The 22,050-nt window shown below is 43.8% G+C and overlaps 1 protein-coding gene across 2 annotated transcripts in view; it reads right to left on the bottom strand.

The window, feature by feature from the left end:
- Nucleotides 1–22,050, bottom strand: part of MOXD1 (monooxygenase DBH like 1) — a 93,108-nt gene that overhangs the window by 816 nt on the left and 70,242 nt on the right. For both annotated transcript variants that reach the window (XM_039531557.1, XM_039531558.1), the window contains exons 10-11: nt 17,679–17,821; nt 6,604–6,772 (exon numbers count right to left, since the gene is read on the bottom strand). In XM_039531557.1, coding sequence (XP_039387491.1) covers nt 6,604–6,772; nt 17,679–17,821 — 312 coding nt within the window. The remainder of the gene's footprint in view (nt 1–6,603; nt 6,773–17,678; nt 17,822–22,050) is intronic.

Here is a 22,050-nt window from a genome sequence, read left to right as displayed (position 1 = left end):
GGTCCAGAGAAAGAATGAGAGTCTCTCTATATAGCCCAATGGTTAAAGCACTCACCTGAGAGGTGGCAGATCCCAGTTTAAATCCCTTCTTCTCATTGGGCAGAGGGGGCACTTGAACTGGGCATCTCCCACATCCTAGGTGAGCACCCTAATCACTGGGCTAAAGGTGATGAGGGAGGGGCCTCCTCTACCACTACCCCTCCTCTGCCCCTGACTGTTCTGTATTGCACTAGATAGCCTCTGAGCATGCCTACTGGATTGGGCCCTATAGGCAGAAGGATGTTGATCTTTCACTGATTCATGGATCGCATTGAGGCTCAGGTGGAAGATAGGCATCCAGGTACCTTGAGTGAGGCAGCTGTGTGCGTGCCCAGAGGCAGAAACTTAGGTATCTTGGGAACTTCCACAGCAAAAAAAATTAGGCACAAAATGAGTTTAGGCACCTACAGAGTTAGGTGGCAGCTCAGTGGGGGCTTTGTAGATAGGCAGTGGTGCTTAAAACTGGGCTTTAGGTGCCTAAGTCCCCTTGTGGATCTAGCATATGGTTTCTTCAGGAGCAGCTGTTTTCATGTTGTCCTCACTTGCAGTTTTCTCTGCACACCCCCTCAAAGAGTGAAATGGAAGGAACTATTGCACACCATAATGATGATGGAATATAACCTTCAGAGAGTCTTCCTTGTGACCTTAATGTCATTGTGATGCAGCTCCCACAACCCCGCATCTGCCCCTGCTTTGACATAAGAGCGGAATGGCGTACACTGTTTGGTTGTGTGTTTCCTGCAGTGGACTCCCCATTAAGATGAGCAACAACTTGAATTAAAAACAAACATGAATATGTTTGAGATAAATAAAGGAGTTCCATGAAAAAAATGAGAATCCAGTAGCTTAGGGGACACACTTTTTAGCCTTTGAAAATGCAGTAGCTGGGCTTGTAGCATGATGGGCTTTTTTTTGAAGTTGCTCTCCCCTTACAGTTCTGAAAATAAACAGTCACATAGAATCATAGAATATCAGGGCTGGAAGGGACCTCAGGAGGTCATCTAGTCCAACCCCTTGCTCAAAGCAGGACCAATCCCCAACTAAATCATCCCAGCCAGGGCTTTGTCAAGACTGACCTTAAAAACCTCTAAGGAAGGAGATTCCACCAACTCCCAGGATAACCCATTCCAGTGCTTCACCACCCTCCTAGTGAAAAAGTTTTTCCTAATATCCAACCTAAACCTCCCCCACTGCAACTTGAGACCATTATTTCTTGTTCTGTCATCTGCTACCACTGAGAACAATATAGATCCATCCTCGTTGGAATGGCCTTTCATGTAGTTGAAAGCAGCTATCAAATCCCCCCTCATTCTTTCCTTCTGCAGACTAAATAATCCCAGTTCCCTCAGCCTCTCCTCATAAGTCATGTGCTCCAGACCCCTAATCATTTTTGTTGCCCTCCGCTGGACTCTTTCCAATTTTTCCACATCCTTCTTGTAGTGTGGGGCCCAAAACTGGACACAGTACTCCAGATGAGGCCTCACCAATGTCCAATAGAGGGGAATGATCACATCCCTCGATCTGCTGGCAATTCTCCAACTTATACAGCATAAAATGCCATTAGCCTTTCTGGCAAAAGGGCGCACTATTGACTCATATCCAGCTTCTCGTCCACTGTAACCCCTAGGTCCTTTTCTGCAGAACTGCTTCCTAGCCACTTGGTCCCTAGTCTGTAGCAGTGCATGGGATTCTTCCATCCTATGTGCAGGACTCTGCACTTGTCCTTGTTAAAGCTCATCAGATTTCTTTTGGCCCAATCCTCTAATTTGTCTAGGTCCCTTTGTATCCTATCCCTTCCCTCCAGCATATCTACCACTCCTCCCAGTTTAGTGTCATCTACAAACTTGCTGAGAGTGCAGTCCACACCATCCTCCAGATCATTAATGAAGATATTGAACAAAACCGGCCCCAGGACCAACCCTTGGGGCACTCCACTTGATACCGGCTGCCAACTAGATATGAAGCCATATCCATTGAGCCCGATGATCTAGCCAGCTTTCTATCCACCTTATAATCTATTCATCCAGCCAATGCTTCTTTAACTTGCTGGCAAGAATATTGTGGAGACCATATCAAAAACTTTGCTTACGTCAAGGAATAACACATCCACTGCTTTCCCCTCATCCACAGAGCCACAGAGCTTCCCGCAGCTCCCATTGGCCAAGAACAGCAAACCACGGCCACTGGGAGCTGCGAGCAGCCATACCTGTGGACGCTCAGGTAAACAAAGCGTCTCATGGCCCACCAGGAACTTACCCTGAACAAGCTGTGAATCAAGTTTGAGAACCCGTGCACTAAATGTATACCTCAAATCAGAGAAGACAATAAGACGACCAAACAAATATCATCATTGCTAAACAGGAGAGTAATGGAGATTGTTAGAGGAAAAAAAGGCATCATTTAAAATTTAGGACTCAAATCCTTCTAAATAAGGATAATAGGATAGGTGTGCAAACTCTGGCAAGTGAAAAATAAAATTAAAATAAAGCAGGCCAAGAAGGAATTTGAGAAGCAACTTACTAAAGATGCAAAAACTAACCATAAGAATTTTTGTAAGTATATCAGAAGCATGAAGCCTGTCAAACAAACAGTGGGGCCTCTGGATGACCAGGGTGTTAAAGGTACACTCAAGGAAGACAAAGCCTTTGCAGGGAAGCTAAATGAATTCTTTTCATCAGTCTCCACATCAGAGCTACCCCGTTTGGGTGAGAAATCTGAAGTACTGTCCCATAGTGATGAGTCAATAGAAGAAGTTTTAGAACAAATTGCTAAATTAAACCATAAGACGTCACCAGGAGCAGATGACATTCACCCAAGTGTTCTGAAGGAACTCAAATATGAAATTGCAGAACTACTAACTAGTACGTAATCTATTGCTGAAATGAGCCTCTGTACCAGATGCTATTGGAAGGTAGCTAATGTAACACCATTTTTTATAAAGGGCTCCATACACAATCCTGGCAATAAGCCTAACTTCAGTACTGGGAAAAAGAACAGAATGATCAGGCACACAGATAACATGATTTGTGGGAAAGAGTCAACACTGCTTTTGTAAAGGGAAATCATGCTTCATCAATCTATTAGAATTCTTTGAGGGAGTCAACGAGCACGTGGATATGGGTGATCCAGTTGATACAGTGTACTTGAATTTTCAAAAAGTCTTTGACAAGGTCCCTTGCCAAAGGCTCTCAATGAAACTAAGTAGTCATGGAATAACAGGAAAGGTCCTCTCATGGATCAGTATCTGGATGAAAGATAGGAAACAATGGGCAGGAATAAATGGTCAGTTTTCACAATAGAGAGAGGTAAACTGCGGGGTCCCTCAAGGATCTGCACTAGGACCTGTGCTGTTCAATGTATTCTTTAATGATCTGGAAAAGGGAGCAAACAATGAAGTGACAAAGTTTGTAGATGATACAAAATTATTCAAGACAGTTAAATCCAGAGATGACTGCGAAGAGTTACAGGGGATCTCACAAAACTGGGTGACTAGGCAATAAAAAGCAGATGAAATTCAACACTGATAAGTGCAAAGTAATGCACATTGGCAAACACAATCCCAACTATACATATATAATGATGGTTCTAAATTAGCTGTTACCACTCAAGAAAGAGATCTTGGAGTCATCATGGGTAGTTCTTTGAGAACTTCAGCTCAATGAGCAGCAGTGGTCAAAAAGCTAACAGAATGTTAGAAACTATCAGGCAGAGAATAGAAAATAAGACAGAAAATATCATAATGCAATTATATAAATCCATAATACACTAACACCTTGAATACTGTGTCCAGTTCTGGTCACTCCATCTCAAAAAGAATATAGTTAGGAAAGAAGTGGACAAACTGGAGAAAGTCCAGAGGAGAGCAACAAAAATGATTAAAGGTCTAGAAAACATGACCTATGAAGGAAGATTGAAAAAACTGGGTTTGTTTAGTCTGGAGAAGAGAAGTGTGTAGGTGGGGACATAACAGTTTTCAACTACATTAAAGGTTGTTATAAGGAGGAGGTAAAAAACTGTTCTCCTTAACCTCTGAGGATAGGATAAGAAGCAATGGGTTAAATTGCAGAAAGGGAGGTTTAGGTTTGGACATTAGGAAAAAACTTTATTTAACTTCCTGTCAGGGTAGTTAAGCAGTGGAACAAATTGCTATGTAGGTTGTGGAGGTTTTTAAGAACAGGTTAGAAAAACACCAGTCAGGAATGGTCTAGTTATTACTTAGCCCCACCTTGAATTCAGGAGACTGGATTAGATGACATATTGAGGTCCCTTCCAGTCTTACACTTCATGATTCTATGATTCTTTGATCAAGGGTATAGAACAGCTCCATATGAGGAGAGACTAAAAAGATTAGGGCTCTTCATCTTAGAAAATAGATGACTAAGGGGAGATGTGATCTAAAATCATGAATGGTGTGGAAAAAGTGAATAGAGAAGTGTTATTTACCCTTTCCCACAATGAAAAACCCAGGGGGTTACCCAATGAAATTAATATGCAGCATGTTTAATATAAACAAGAGGAAGTATTTTTTCACACACTTCACAGTTAACCTGTGTAACTCCCTGCCATGCAATGTTGAGATGGCCAAAATTATAACTGGATTCAAAAAAAGAACTAGAGATGTTAAATGGCTATTAACCAAGATGGGCATGGCTGCAGCTCCATGCTTGGGGAGACCATAAACCTCTGACAACCAGAAGCCGGGAGAGGAAGAAAGGGATGTATTCCTCCAGTTGCCCTGTTCTGTACAGTCCCCATGAAGTTCAGGTATGGGTTACTGTCAGAGACAAGATACTGGGATAGATGGACCATTGGTCTGACCCTGTATGGAGCTCTTATCTTAATCTTGTTGAAGGACGGCTAACTGGAATACTGGTTATAAGAAAGAAAGAAAGAATCCTGCTCTTAGCTTTAATGGACATAGCTTGGTGGAAAAAGAAACTAATGATAAAAACATAGAGCCAATCACTCTCAGCTCCTACTGAGATCATACCTGTCTTGGGTCTGTAATGCTGCAAATATTGCTACTGTATTCTGCAATATAAAGGAACAGTGCTGTCCAATAAGTGAAGAGAAGAGAAAATAGAAAATCCTCCCCATATCTGATATAATTTCCATATATGATTTCCAGCCATAATGAAATTATGTTGGCTGTGCATTTTGTGTTCACTATTGTTTTAAGTAGATGAAAGCAGCCAAGCTATTTAACCATGAGCAGTGAGCATTTTGCATGTAGTGTCTGTAATTACTTTTTCATAGAATTTCAGTAGTATAGCAAACACTAGAATGAAATCAGAACTATTTTACAGACCGCTCATAAAAATCTCTCACACACTATACAATTTCAATGAAGGTGAGTATCATACTATGCGTAGTTAGAGCTGTACTGATGGTGAACCATGAATTAGTTCAGTTCCATCCCAAAGACATGCCAATCTGGTCAATGTTAGATTCTCTTATAATGTATGAATATGACAACTCTAAGAATTCTAGGGACATTGAAGGCCAGATTCTGCATTATACTCCTGCCCCTTTGAAACTCTCAGGAGGTATAAGGGGGTTGGATTTTAGTGAGTAGAGAATTTCCCTGGAGGATGGAAACTCCCCCAATAGCATACATCTCCTGTGCCAGTTGTCCCCACTCTTATTGGTGTGGGAGATGGAGAAGGCTATTCAGGGTTGGGGCGAGAGTGCTGCTTTTCCAGACCACTACTGATAGCTATGTGCTTACAGATCATATCACCAATGACACAGAGCTGCATTTAGGCTTCTCTAGCTCATGCCCATGCTGGGTAAGCACAAATCAAGCACATAACTGGGTCCATGATGCACTCCCCTCTCGTGCTCAGCAGAGGTCAGATACAGAGGAGAATTGATGCATGAATCTGTTTATAATGGAGTCATATATGCAATAGAGTGTCAATGCACATTATTTTTTCAATGTCTCCTCCACTGATGTTACATTGGTGTTCTAATGGTGCTTTGTTAATGCAAGTTCAATAGCCATGCCATTCATTTTTTCCCAGAGGGACTGTCAATAGACGTTCAGAGCTGCTGTTAACTCAGTGGAGGATTACTATTTACTTTACATTTCAAAGTGAAATTAGTGCTCAGGGAGACTGAAATCATGCAACCGGACACAGAGAAAATATGGCAAACAAAGTGAATTTCCCTTTCCTGGCCTACTAATACCTCATCACTGAGCTAGAAGACCAACTCCTAGGGTGAGAGATGTAGACTCCATGACCTGTGGCCCAGAGGTGATGAAAGGCTCCTTATTCTATTACTAATTCCATGTACTGGTTAGGGTACCGATTTTTCAGTTGTTTAATATCCTGTCAGTGCTCAAGGAAGGAAAATAGCGATAATATATTCCAACTTTTCCAAACTTTTTCAACTGTTTTTCAACAGCCATGAGAAGTTGAGGGAAAGGCATATAACCAACTATTTATTCCCCATCAATTCAAGCACAGTAATTCCCGTTTGGTTCAGAGACGACCCCATTGTATTCATAGTATTGTTACGTCTTCAATAGCACTTGGACAGCTAAAGCAGGATTAGACTTACCGACCATTCTGCATTGTCAGTCTTTGAGCATCTCACATTCACTGGCAGTCTAAGAACAAGCTCATTGTAGGAGACACCTGCTGATCTGGACCATTTAAACTTGTTCATCGCATCCATGAAAGAGAGATTTTTATATTGCTTTGGACTCTTGATAATGAAAGGCCATGTCCTGAATAAAAGAAAAATTCCCCACTAAGTTATTAACATTCATAAGCAAAGGTATATACAATACTCTTCTTACAAAGGCAAATTGATTATTAACCTTTTATGCTATCATTATTTTTATTTAATTTTGAATGTGACTAATACTCAATTTATACTCAATGGCAGAAAACTACATTAGCACAGAGTTAATGTTGCTTGCTGGTATGTCATCCCCCTGCAGAATGTTGAGTTCAGCAAAACTTAAAACTTTTGAAAACAGAAAACTCAGTTAAGGTTGCCCACACAACCTTAACTCTGCCCTCTTTCAGCAATGCCCCAGTACACACTGTTAACACACACACCTTTTACTCTACCAACCCCACAGTTGTTGAAATCATAAAATCATAGAAATGTAGGGATGGAAGGGACATCGAGAAGTCATCAAGTCCAGCTCCCTACACTGAGGCAGGACCAAGTAAACCTAGACCATCTGTGACAGGTATTTATCCATCCTAGTCTTAAAAACCTCCAGTGCTGGATTTCCGCAGCCTCCATTGGAAACCTATTTGAGAGCTTAACTAACCTTACAGTCAGAAAGTTTTTCTTAATATCTAACCTAAATCTCCCATGCTGCAGATTAGGCCCATTATTCTTCTCCTACCTTCAGTGCACATAGAGATCAATTGATCACCATCCTTTATATAAGAGCCCTTGACCTATCTGAAGACTGTTCTCAGGTCCCCTTCCCCTCCTCTTCTTTTCTCAAGTCTAAACATGCCAGTTTTTTTAACCTTGCCTCATAGATTAGGTTTTCTAACCCTTTTATCATTTTTGCACTCTCCATTGGACTCTTTCCAATTTGTCCATGTTCCCCAAAGTGTCCCAGAATTGGACACGATATTCCAGCTGAAGCCTCAGTGGTGCTGAGTACAGTGGGAAAATTACCTCCTGTGTCTTACATACAATACTCCTGTTAATACACTCCAGAATGATATTAGCTTTTTGGGAAACTGCATCACATTGTTGACTCATATTCAATTTGTGATCCACTATAGCCCTCCGATCCTTCTCAGAAGTACTACCATGCATCCAGTTATTCCCCTATTTTGTAGTTGTGCATTTGATTTTTCCTTCCTAAGTGAGGTACTTTTGCACTTGTCTTGACTGAATTTCATCTTGCTGAATTCAGACCAAGCAATCTTAAATCTGTGATAAAGTAGGTTTTTTGCCATTGAATTTCCTAGGTTTCTGAACAGGAAAAGATATGTTGTTGGTAGGAGTTAGTAGTCATTTAGGCAGTTGTACATATCATGTCCTGTAATTTGCACACAAAGTCAGCCCCTTCCCACCCCCAATTGTGCCCAATCAGCACTGCTTCAGCACACCTTTTCAGCCATGCCTTGGCTCAGTCACTGCCTACCACAGGGGTCGGCAACCTTTCAGCAGTGGTGTGCCGAGTCTTCATGTATACACTCTAATTTAAGGCTTCGCGTGCTGGTAATACATTTTAACGTTTTTTAGAAGATCTCTCTATAAGTCTATAATATATAACCAAACTACTGTTATATGTAAAGTAAACAAGGTTTTCAAAATGTTTCAGAAGCTTTATTTAAAATTAAATTAAAATGCAGATCTTATTAGTTTAGTGTGATCCTTGCCCTTCCTATTCCTTGCTGAGTTTTCCAATGTCTGGTGGCACCTATTTGGATACTTTAAGCTGCACACAGGCTTCTGAGTGATCAGTTGATAATCGGCAGGCAGGAGGTCAGCGGCTGCAACCCCAGATCAGCAGCAGAGGTGAGTGGAGCTGGCAGCTGGTAGGGCTGAGCAAGCCCGGAAGCCTGGACCCTGTCTGGCAGGGGGCCTGCGCTGGAACTCCAACTGGAAGCAAGGTGAGTGGGGCTGCAGTGGGGACCCCAGCTGGCAAGGGGCCAGCAGCGGGAACCCCAGAGTGGTGGCGGGCTGAGCGGTTCAGCCCGCCCCACGTGCCATCAAAAATCGGCTCGTGTGCCACCTTTGGCACGCGTGCTGTAGGTTGCCAACCCCTGGTGTACCACCTCTAACCTGGCCACTCCCTACTACTGTACCTAGGACCCCCCCCATGACAAGCAGGGAATGCATTTTCCTGAAGTCTTCAATCCCTAATATACAAACATTTCCATTGCTGTCACTTCCCTCCCACTCCTATAACCTGACTCGCATAGTGTGCCGGGAGGGAAGGACCAGTGGCGTAGCCAGGTTTTCAGTGTAGGGGGAGCAAAAAACATAAAAAAGGCACCCCCCCATGGCTCCTCCTCTGACCACGCCCCCAGACCGAACCCCCCCCCCACCGTCCCTCCTGTGCTGCCAGCTGTCCCCAGCTCCTGTCCCAGTGCTTGGCTGCACTGGCCGGCAGGCGCCCCTTCCGCGCTGGCGTGCAGCCCCGCGGCTCCCTCCGGCCGTGCGGATAGCAGCGCTGGCCGGCAGGCGCCGCTTCCGCGCTGGGCTTCCGCTGCCGCCCCACGACTCCTCTGGCTGTGTGGGTGGCAGCGCCGGCCGGCAGGCACCGCTTCCGCACCGGGCTGCCACTGCCGCCCCGCGGCTCCTCCGGCCGTGTGGCCAGCAGGCACTGCTTCCGAGCCTGCCGGCCTGAGGGGAAGCAGCTGCTTCTGCTGAACCCCACCAGCTATGCTACTGGGAAGCACAATGATGTTACTGTGGAGTGATATTGCCAATTGTGTTTCAGAATGCTTTGAAGATGGAGTTTGTGGCACCCCTGGAGCTAGGGAGAGAAATCCCAGACAGGGTTTCTGTTCCAAACCCTCCAGCCATTTTTCTGTATTTGGCACATGCACCGGGAACAGATTTATCATGAAACAAACTGTGCGGTGGCACAGGGCCCCCAAAATGCAGGGCAAATCTCATCTGACAACCTGCCCCCAAGTCCTGACCAGTGGCGCAGCAGGGCTCAGGCAAGCAGGCTGCCTGCATGCCATGGCCAGTGGCCCCACACTGCTCCTGGAAACGGCCAGCTGCTCGCACATCTCTGTATGCCCTGGGCCATGCACAGAGACGCGCTGCCCCCCTCCCCCCAAGGGGCATGCAGGGACGCGTCAGCAGCAGGGCTAAGGTGGCTGCCTGCCCACTCTGCCTCCCTCCCTCTGTGCCACTCCCGGAAATGGCCGGCATGTCCCTGCAGCCCCTGGGGAGGACGGGTGTCTCCACGTGCTGCCCCTGCCCCAAGCACCAACTCCACAGCTCCCATTGGCTGGGAACTGTGGTCAATGGGAATGGTAGGGGCAGCGCCTGCGGGCAGCGGCATGCAGAGACATCCTACCCTCCCGCCTAGGAGCCGCTGCCAGATGGGTGTGTGTGCGCCAGTCACTTTGGGAGCCGCACCGCCCCAGGTAAGCACTGCCCCCCTGATCCCCTCCCGCATCCCAACTCACTGCCCCAGCCCAGAGCCCAACCCCCACACCCCTGCACCCCAACCCCCTGCCCCAATCAAGGTACTTCACTTTATTTTCATTTACTCCCCATTACTTATAATATAGGAGGAGGATGAAGGAAAAAAGAATGAAAAACACAGAAGAGATAAAAGAGAATGTTCTTTTCCTTGGTTAGGTCCCGAGGGGAGGGGCGGGGGGGCTAAAGAGAAGCTGTGCACAGGGTCCCACTAACTCTAAATCCGCCCCTGACATGCACGCTACAAAAATGTACGTTTTCTTAAATACCATTCTCAATTTGGGTCCCCCAAAGATTTAGTGGGTGCCATGCATTACATTGGTTAAACTCGACAGATGAGACCATGTTGACCTGCGGCACATCAACAGTTTTATCTCTAGCTCTAGGCAACAAAAAACACCTAGAAACTTTTTGAAGAATGGCTGTTTTTTCAGATCTTATATCTCTGCAGTCCCCTAGCTTTGACCCCTAATTTGGGTCATTAATCCTACTCTGCATCCTCCTCAGGCACACCACATTTCAAAGGAATCTGACTAAGAATGTGGCTTTTAGAGGACTTAGAAAGGTCAACTTTTAAACAGAAGTCATGATACAACCTTAACTATAGTAGTGCTACTGCACCACTGTATTATGTTACCTGTAGACATGTGGGAACAGATCCTCAGATAATGGAAATTCTCATAGCTCCATTGACTTCAAAAGAGCTATGACAGTTTATAGCAGTTGAGGATCTGCCCCATCAGGCTTTGGAAAAGGGAAGGAATTTTTCTAAAGTAAAAAACAAAAAGAAAATCACCACCGCTTCTAGATAAAATATCTGCAAACTGAAAAAAAGGAGAAAACAAATCCAGTGCAAAACTTTCCCCTCTAATTTCTCAAAAGACAATGGGTCACATTTTCTGCTGCATGGAGCAGACACTTGGCACAGAGAAGAGGATGTGTGCTGTCAAAAAGCTAGTTACAGCTCCCTGATTCTCATCCTATTCCCAGCCTCAGAGGAAGTTGGAGCTGCATGGGGGCTGATCTAACATGTGCCAAAGGGCCCAAATGAGGACAGTCAGAGCACCGCGTGTTCTAGACACTTTTCCCTTCTTGCTCCTGATATGTTCCAAGAAGACCCCCAGCACACACTCTGCTCCAAGGACTGTGAGAAAGGATGGCACAGAAGTTTGCTACACTGGCTTTATGCCTTCCGAGGACTCTTCCATGCCAGGGGGATCCCCAACAGGAGAGAAGGGCCTGATTCTGTCCTCTGTGCACAGTCTGAGATATGCAAAGGGGATAGAGTGGGATAGAAAATTTGGCCCAGTCAAACTGGATCTTCTGTGATTCTTCTAAGGAAGAGAGAGACAGGGTATAAAGAAGTAGGCATAAGGAAAACATTTTCTATAACATTACCCTTCTTTAAAGGGATATGATCCCTGGTGCTGAGACAGAATGAGGGGGATGGAAAGTCATATATGGTGTATGGTATACTTTTAAACAGAAATCTGAATTTTGTTAGTGGAGAACTGATTGTGATTAAACTTTATTTAACACAGATTTAAATCCTATTAGTTCTTTGGATGAAGGCATGATTTCATCTGTTTAAAATATTTTAATCAGACCTGTGCCTTCTATAATAAAGCTATATCCCATTTGTTATCAATACTGTACTGCCTCCTCTGCCATACTTGCATCCCACTGCCATAGATGGAAGGGCGTGATTCTGCTCTCACGCCTGTTTTACAACAGTGTAACAGCTGATTTCACTGGAACCCCTCCTGATTTACACCTCATTAGGGAGAAAGAGTTCTAATCTGAGCCATCAGAGACTTGATTCTGATCTGAATTTCATGGGTGTAAGTCAGGAGTAACTTAACTTAGCCCTGGTCTACACTAGGATCGACCTAAGATACGCATCTTCAGCTGCGAGAATAGCGTAGCTGAAGTCGAAGTATTTAGGTCTACTTACTGCAGCGTGTGCATGGCGCTGAGTCGACTGCTGCCGCTCCCCCGTCGACTCCGCTTGCGCCTCTTGCGGTGGTGGAGTACCGGAATTGACGGGAGAGCGCTCAGGGAGCGATTTTATTGCATCTACACTAGACCCGAGAAATCGATCCCCGGTAGATCAATCACTACCGGGTAGACGTACCCCAAGTCAGTGGAGTTATACTAGTGTAATACTGGTTTAAGTGAGATCAGCATCAGGCCACATACTCTTAGGCTGGCAATGCTTAATGCAATAAGAACTGTAGATTAGGTCATGAACACCACGAGCATTAATAATCTCTTCTTTTAATGACTGTTCCATCTCAGGCAGACAGTCTGCCTACTTACTCTATTCAAAACATCTTTCTTTCCTCAGGCCAAATGCACATTTTCTTGTTAAGACTAGAGATTATGAATGAACACTCAAGATAACACTTCATTTATTAGAATATTTTGTTCATGAGATCAGAAAGCTGGTTGTGCTAGCACTAAATTAGAAAATGTGTTTGTTGTTGTTGCTGTCAAGGGAGATTGTGAATATTGACAGCATAAGAACAGCAGCAGGTATTGTACTGTTAGGTTCTTCTTATTCCTGTGCATCTGACAGAGTTTAGAACTGGGATCAGTAATTTTGTACATCAAAGCTCTCTGGAATAATAGTCTTAAAAGTCTTTGTGAGCATTTACTGGATAATTTATATAGGGTGAGATCACAAATTTTAAAATTAAAGTTAAAAGGACACTGTTAGGTTATTAATCATATTTTAAAATCCTTACCTGTATCTTAGGTTATTGAAACTATTTTTTAATAATGGTAATTTACTTTTCACCATTTCATTATTTGTTACTTTTCTGTAGTTCACTCAACTTGGGCAGTGTAACTAGACTGGACTATTTTCACTTTTGGTTTATAATCACTTTCAATTTCTGACCGTCAATTTTGCTTTTCGGATTCACACTACCACAAGGAACATTTAAATGTTAAAAAACCTGTTTATTAATTTTTAAAAAAATCTATTCATAGTAATTCTAAGAACCTTCCTTCCCTCTTCTTTTAATTACCAAAACCTAAATGTTGTACTGTGCTGGAAAACATATTATAATTTTAATTTCTGGAAGCCCAATTCTACCTTACTCCTAGGCCTGGTCTACACTAGGAGTTTGTCTAATTTAGCAGCATTAATTCGACTTAACCGTGCACCCGTCCACACCAGGAAGCTAATTAGTTCGACCTAGAGGGCTCTTTAGTTTGATTTCTGTACTCCTCCCCGACGAGGGGAGTAGTGCTAAATTCGACATGGCTATGTCGAATTAGGCTATGTGTGGACGGAAATCGACCTTAGTAGCTCTGAGAGCTATCCCACAGTGCACCACTCTGTTGACACTCTGGACAGCAGTCCGAGCTTGGATGTTCTGACCAGCCACACAGGAAATGCCCAGGGAAAATTTGACACGCTCCGGTGCCTTGTGGATGTTCTGCAGGACCGCAGGCAGGAGGACAGAGCCCCCCTGCACTGTATCTGCAACCGCCCTCCCCCGCCACAAAGTCCCAAACCCCCTCACCCAAAGTAACAAGAAGGAGGAGCGACAGGGGCCGTGAAAACTGTCACTGCACCCCTGCAGAGTGCACAAATACAAGAAGGCTCTCATTCCCTAAATGTTGAGAAGTCCTTCCCTTCCTGGCTCACCGAAGCCCCAATCCCAGTTTCATCCCCTAACTGTGTAGTTGATTATTAAAAGTAGTTTGCTGTTAATTACTATTTCCATCAAGTTTTTCTACAGAAGGCAATCTGTGAAGGGGTGGGGGAAGGGGGTTGTTAATTGCATATGACAGTCACCTTTACCAGGGTACAGACACGGGGGCAGGATCAGCAGCAGGTCACACACACAGTGCAGTCAGTAGGCACCCTGGTCGGTCTGGGAGGTGTTTTTCATGTTGTGTGTGGGTGGGGGGTACGTGACTTTGTGGCATGGGAGGGCGGTTACAGAACTTATGCAGCAGTCCTTGTCCCGGACCACAGAGCCACACAGCAGGGGAATCTGTAACCGTCCTCCCCCGCCACAAGGTCACGTAGCCCCCGCACACAGAGTCCCAAAAAGGAGGGATGGCAGGCTCCATTGAAACAACCAGTCCGGCACTGCAGACCGCTCTAGGAGCAGGAGCCTATCATTCCTTGAGTGTAGAAGTGGTGTTAACATCACTGCACATCCTACCCACCACAGTCTGCATCCCTGTTTCAACCCTTTAACGCGAATTCATTAATAAAGAAAACGTTGTTAATTAACAATGTTCCATTAACTTTATTTTTAAACGTGTGTTGGAAGGGGGGAAACGTGGTGAACGGGGTATGTAACCGCAGAAGAAAGTCAACAGTAACTGAAGCAGGGGCAGGTTCAGCTTCTCTGTAAAGAAACTGAACAGTCACAGGTTACCCTGCTCGCTGAGGAACCTAGCTTTCAAAGCCTCCCAGATGCACAGCGCTTCCCGCTGGGCTCTTCTAATTGCACGGCTGTCTGGCTGAGCGTAATCAGCAGCCAGGCGATTTGCCTCAACCTCCCATCCCGCCATAAAGGTCTCCCCCTTGCTCTCACAGAGATTGTGGAGCACACAGCAAGCTGCAATAACAATGGGGATATTGGTTTCGCTGAGATCCGAGTGAGTCAATAAGCTCCTCCATCTCCCCTTGAGACGTCCGAAAGCACGTTGAATGATGACAGTTACCGAAGACCACCCTCGACACATTTTTCCCCCCAGCATGCATTGTGGGGAAATCCCAGAATTCAAATGGGCAGCGGGGACTACGGGAACTGTGGGATAGCTTCCCACAGTTCACCGCTTCCAATGTCGACGCTTGCCCCGTTAGTGTGGACTCACAAAGTCGAATTAGTGTCCTTAGTGTGGACACAAATTCGACTTTGTAAGGTCGATTCCACAAATTCGAATTAAGTTAAATCGAACTAATCTGGTAGTGTAGACATACCCCTAGAGAACAATGCTTTATCTTGCAAGTTGTCCCATTGAAATCAAAAGCTGTAGAAGTCAGGTCCAATGGGATTTTTAAAAATAGCTATTTTTATTTCAGTTTAAAAGTAATGTAGAAGCTTAGTCATGATGATGAATGGCTGTTTATAGAGAATTTCTTTCCCAAACTAACAATATGTTGTGAAACTTTTGCTTTCTCTGATACAGTCACAGTGAAGCCAGTAAGGGCCCTGCCATCTTAATGGCCAAACCCCAATACATCAGTTGGGATAGCTTGGGGAGGGATAGCTCAGTGGTTTGAGCATTGGCCTACTAAACCCAAGGGTTGTGAGTTCAATCCTTGAGGGGGGCCACTTAGGGATCTGGGGCAAAAATCAGTACTTGGTCCTGCTAGTGAAGGCAGGGGGTTGGACTCAATGACCTTTCAAGGTCCCTTCCAGTTCTAGGAGATTGGTAAATCTCCACTTATCCTTATGAGTGCCACACCCACTGCAAATTCATGGGACAAGTGGTTTACCACACACCCACATTCCAGCTGAGTATTCCGTGGAATGTCAGGATGTTTGACAGAGATCCTTAGTTGCTAAAAGGGTGACACTTTTATGAGGGTGTGCTAACCATCTGTAGAGCACCAAAGTGGTTAGAAACCACAATAAAACAAGGTTACTCCTTTTGACCTGAGCAGGTAGCCAATATTTAGGGCCTCGCAGGTTGTTTCTGTTAGGAGGAGAGATTGATTTCAGTTCATGTCAGGTATTTCTTTGGTTCAATCCTTGTTTATTTACAAAAAATATATGCAGAGGCCTGTTTCCCTGAATACAGTAGGAATCAAACATTAGGAAACAGTTTCTTTGCTCACTGTTACAAGCCTCTTTCAGCCAACACTTTACCCAAAAAGCTCTCTCTCTAGGCTTTGTCTCAGGGCTATATTCCCAGTGGTTGTTCTTGCTGTTTCCTCGGCTTTCTGCTATTTCTCTAGTATTTCTTCTGCTTTTCACCCCAAACTCCCACCACACAATTCTAATCAAATCAATTCTCCATCCCTGCATTTGTTATCAGACACCCAGGAAACTCCCTGAGCTGCATGGCTCAGCCACTGCCCAGGTTTGCGTGCGGTCTAGATCTTGGGTGATGATTTTCCATTGTTTCAAATGTCACTAAACGAAGGGGCATTTAGTTGTTCCCTTATTTAGCCTGAATTGAAGGCAGCTACTACTTCCAGCAGCTTCAGTGTAGTGGTGTACATAACAGCATAAGAGTAACAAATTATTTCTTAGGGAAAACGTTATTGGCAACTTGACAAAAAATAACCTTTTTTTTTTTAATCTCTATTTTTTTCCTACAAACATTTTTGCTTTGTAACTCTACGTGTGCATTTTTACAAATCAAGGCACAGCATATGCAGCGTACACCCAAGCAAGTTTCATTTCAGAAATAGTTTGAAGAGGAACAATGCACACCAGTGACAAAGGCAAGATTCTTGAAAGCAATATTTTGTCTTATGTCACTTGATTTGTCTCCTCCTTTTGCTCCTAAACTTCCTAATACCTGAGTGGGCTCTTCTAGAGACAGTGCCACTTGGCTGTCTATCTCAAGAGGCACTTTCTCTACTGGGATGAAAAAAAAATGTTGCTTTTTTTGTTTCTACTTCTCCTGTTTGCTGTTTTGTTTCATTCTCTTCCTGCTGTCTCTGATCTCTTTTTCTCTACCCTTTTCATCACTACTTCCCCAGCACTTCCTCTCACCAATTGCTACTGTCCTGCCCTCCTGAGTCTCTACCTTCTCTCCACATCTCTTTCCATATCCATTTTATCCCCTGCTATGCACCACTCTCCTGTTCTATCACCCTTTCTACCTTATTACCTTTTCTATCATCATCCTTTCTTGTCATTATTTCCAAATTGTTCTTAGCTTTTGGATGCTAGCAGCAGTTCTAGGGCCTGATTCTCCTCTGTAACTCAACTGACTTCAGTTTAACTTTACTTCTGATTTAATCAGAGGACAATCAGACCCCCCAACACTAAGGCCCCTAAACAATGTGAAAATGACCTGTGCTTTAATGTTTGTCAGTAAAAGGTGACCCTCAACCCCTTCTCAGCTAGTGTTGAAAACATTTTACCTGCTAGTGATAACTGATCTTACCATTGAATTAAGTGTAACATAGTTCCACTAGGCTTTTTGTAATGACAGTGAAAATGATTGTGTTCTGTCTACACTACTCATCAAACCTTTTTCAATACCAGTGGAGGAGGTGCCTCATGACTGACAAGCATGGTCAGCAATGTGTCATTTTTTCTACTCTAAACATACCTTAGAAGAAGTGCAACAATTATGAGACATCAGATGCTGGAAACACTTAATAGCATTTCTTGTGTTTAATTCAAGTAGTGCCCATGATGCTAGATGAGACAACATACTATGTTATTACAAGAGGTTAAAAAATCATATGATGTGTGCGTGCAATAATCCCACAGACAAAAATGAATTAATGAATGAATACAAGGTGCACACCCTGTTATATTTCCCCTACTTACCTGACTGGTCTATATATTTCCTTCACTCCAATAAACTGGAGTTGCTCCATTATGTCTGGAATACTTGCGCATCGGGTAAGATTGATTCTCGGGTAGTACAGTAGGTAAGACAGGCACATTTCATTTCTGGTGCTCAGACCCCCCTAAAGATGAAGATGTTTTAGCAATATAAGTTTATGATTTCTCAGAAAAAGACAGTGATGATAATTAATATGTTAGAGAAAAGAAAAAAATGGACCAATATGGCAAGGTTATTCTGCATATTCAGTTATCAAGGAACAAAAGTCAGTAGTCCTTTTGTAACAAAATACATTAAAAGCCCACTCATTACTCTTATCGGGTATAAAAATAAATGTCAGCAAAAGCAGCTATCAGTATGTTACTGACAGTGAAGTCAGAATAACCTTCCTGCTATTTTATACCTTCGTAGTCTTTCATGAACTCTTGTTTTGACACTACTTTCCAAAGTGAGGTGGGGTAAATTCACACTGGGGTGCTGTGAACCCTGCTGCACCAGGAAGAAGCAGTTGGCAATGGGGATGATTCAAGTGCAGCTGTGGCTATTTTATTGTAACACTCATCCATTAGTTGCTTTTCCCATTGTAGACCACTTCTAGCTCACTGACATGTAATTCACACTTGTTATACTCAACCACTGAATGCCAAGTCAGTGGAACTACAGTTATAGCATAGCATTTGCTTCCTTTTCCTTCCCATACTATTTCTGTAGCCAGGAAATCAAGAGAAGTAATGAAGATGTTGAAGTAGAGAGTGCATATTGCCTGAATACAGGAGACAAAATGGAAGGGGTTGAAATCCATGAACATCAATGAGGGTTACAAGATAGTATATCATGAAGCAGTAGCTAAGAGGAATGGAGTAGGAATAATGGTAGCAGAAATATTACAGGATAGGGTACCTAGACATTCTAAAGAAGAGTGACCCACTGATGAAAGTTAGAATAGCAGTGAGCAGAGAACAAATATTTAATGTTATATGTGGATATGTACAACAGGTTGGTTGTACAATTCAGAGAAGGAAGAATTCCAGGTAGTGCTAGATCAAGCGGTAAGTGAAGTACCATAAGCTGAGTACTGGATTATTGGAGCGGATCTGAATGAACATGTGGGAGAATGCAGTGACGGCTACAATTGTCATGAAGGATGAGGCTTTGGAACCAGAACTGAAGCTGGAGAGGATATATTAAAGGTAGCCAGATTGTTATCAACACAGGCGCTGACTTTCCAATGTGCGTGGGGGTGCCCGACCCCCGGCTCTGCCCCAGGCCCCATCCTGACTCCATCCCTTCCCCCCAAGTCCCCAACCCTGTTCCACCTCTTCCCGCCCACACCCCGCCTCTTCCTGCCCCATTCTGTGCCCCGAGAGCGTCGTGTCCTTGCTCCCCCTCTCTACCCCCCAGAGTCTTCTGCATGCCACAAAACAGCTGATCGTGGTGGAAGGGAGGTGCAGGAACGGAGGGGAAGGTGCTGATGGGTGGGGCCCACTGGTGGGAGGGAGGCGCTGGGAGTTGGAGAGGGGAGTTGATGGGGGGGCTGCCAGTGGGTGCTCAGCACCTCCCATTTTCCCCCCATGGGTGCTCCAGCTATGGAGCAACCACGGAGTCAGCACCTATGGTTTCCAATATATACTTTGTAAAGAGGAAGGGGCACTTAATTACATACAAGCTTGGTGCCAGCAGGTCCCAGATCGACTCTGGGTTGCGGTGTGCTTTGCCGATCAGGTGTCCTGTGCCACTAACAGCCTAGCCAGCGGGTGACTGAAGGACTAGCTAGAACAACACGAATGACATGTTGTGATCGGTGCTCTCTGTGAGGGCTGATGGACCTATGGATACCATGTGACCCTTTCTCAGGGTGCCCAAGACGGTGAATCATCATGTTACCCCCACTGCCTCAGCTAGAGAGAGACTTGCTGGTGCTAAACTAGGTGTCAGCTCCCTGACATCCTTAGTCTTTTAATCACACATACAATCTCCACAGGGCTCTGCCAGTTCTTACTTTGCCTTGCAGTTTAAGTGTATTCCAGTCCCTGAGCTCCTCTGAAGTGTACCCCACTAGTGTCCAGCCCCTGTCACTGAACATTCACAGTGATTAGCAGGTCTGCTATTCTCAAGGAAACAGTACACACACAGCTTCATTGATACAACTCAGGATCATATCCTTTATACCACCACAGCATGGAGATATAGTTACAGTGAAACAATCATAAGTTTATCATCAAAGATTAAGATGTAATAGATAGTGAGTAATGATAATGTAAACAGAAATGATTAGATATAAAACAAAAGTATAACATGCATTTTAGAGGCTAAACTTAACAGGTTAAATTCCTTGTCTAAAGCAGTTTCCTTCCAGTATTTCCAACAGGTCAACTTGGGATCCCATTTTCATGAATATAAGTGTGCTGCCCAACAAATTCCTTAAATTCAGGATGACAGGTGTTATCCCTGTCCCCAGATTATAGTCCAAGTAAACCTTGGGTGCATCCCCAGATAAGTCTTTTCCTCCTACTGTTCTCTTCTTCTTGTTAAATCTGCATTTAGCTCAGGTTGGTGATTGTGAATGAAACAATGCTCATTTTGCAGTTCAATAGACAGATTGATTTCCTGCCAGACAAGAGATGTTTATCAGTTTCTCACCTCTGCTGGGGAATATCAACTTGATACAAAATGTAAGTACATATTCAGTATATAGACATAACTTTTTAAATATGATCAGTATGTGTATTCCACAATTATATTAATTGCCAGCATGATCCTGGCTTTCATTTAAGATCTTACATGACACTCTATGGATAGATACTATGACAGCAATAGGTGTAGTGAGTTTGTCAACCTTGATAGGAGTTGCTGACACAGAATAGGGAACCCTTTGCCAGCTGGAACCAATGGGTCTCTGTCTCACATCTTGATGCGGGAGACATGGGGAGATGCTCCATGGAGCATGCTTTTCGCTAATACATTATATTGCACCATTAAGATAAATATGAATTAGAAAAGAATCTAGAACTATAAGAGACTGCATTAGAAGAAAATGGCTTCTGAATCAGTTGACAAAAGATAGAATACATGTGATGCTTCCTTAAGAGGCACAACAAGAAGACATAAAATTAGATGGTAAAAAAATTAAAGGCTGTGACAGATTTATGTTACCAATTTGCTTCAGGCGTTAGGTGATTAGGCTGAGGCCGCAGGATTTTTAGGGGAGGAGATGACAGAGCACACCAAGTGTTTAAGTTTTAAAGCTTTATTAATAAAATAATAAAACAATAGCGGAGAGTGCTAGGGGGTTACGTTATTTAGAAGAAGGAAGAAAGAGTTAGTGCCGCAAGCCCTAACCCACTTTTATATTTACACCCGCACTACCCGAGGCTGGCCAAGCCTGGGTGTAACATAAGAAGAAGGTTGTGGGCGGGGGTGGACGGGAGTTTTTGTTTTGTGCACAGGTTGTTTAGGGTTTGCTGTTGATTATTGACTCGCTTTGGCTTTTGGGAGGGTTTTTAAGTTTTGTGGGGGTTGGGTGGTGTTTTGTTTAGGGACCTTTGCTTTTGGTGCTTTTTGTACTAGTTTAAACCGTTTTTTGTGGCCTTTTTAGTTTTTTTTAAACACACCTGCTTTAGGGATACAAAATTTTGTTGTTGTTTTTTTGTTGGCTTTTGCTGTTTTACTTGTTTTTGCACTTTTTGCAGTTTTGCTTAGGTTTTTTTTTAATGGCTGGCTAGGGTTGGATAAGACGTGAATGCAGCTGCAGACTTTTTGCCGTGACCTTGGACCGGGGCCAGCATTTTATTTTTAGACTGAGCTAGCTGAAGTGTTGAGTTAACTTGTCTTTTGCCGGGTTTTTTTTGTTTGTTTTTTTTGGCTTTTTGCAACCTGCAAAGGAATTTTTTATTTTACATTTATATTTTTACCCCTTTTTAAAATGCCTTGCAATGCTTGCAACAGCATTGGCTATATAAAATTAAATACCTTGGTTCATTGTTGAGCCCATGATGGGAATGTGGATGTAGATGTTGGGAGCTGCATGAGGAACACTTGATGTAAATGGAGGGAGTTGATGGGAATTCTCTGAGATAAGAATATGACACAAACTAAAAGCAATGTGTGTAAGATCATGATTAAGCCAGCTATGGCGCATGGGTCAGAATGCTGGCCAACAAGGAAGAGAGAAGAACACCTACTTCACACTGCTGAAATGAGAATGTGCAGATGGACACTGTGTAAGATGAGAGCTGATAGGCTACTTACTGAAACAGTATGAGCCAGGATGCAGGAAGTCACCCTTATGGAAAAGAAGAGGGAGTATCAACTAAGATGGTTGGGTCACATGAGACAATGATATGTGGGATATGT

Source organism: Mauremys reevesii, linkage group 3 (genome assembly GCF_016161935.1).
Source record: "Mauremys reevesii isolate NIE-2019 linkage group 3, ASM1616193v1, whole genome shotgun sequence".
NCBI classification, from domain to species: Eukaryota; Metazoa; Chordata; order Testudines; family Geoemydidae; genus Mauremys; species Mauremys reevesii.
The sequence above is the reverse complement of the archived record's forward strand: the minus strand, read 5'-3'. Positions and strand labels throughout refer to the sequence as shown.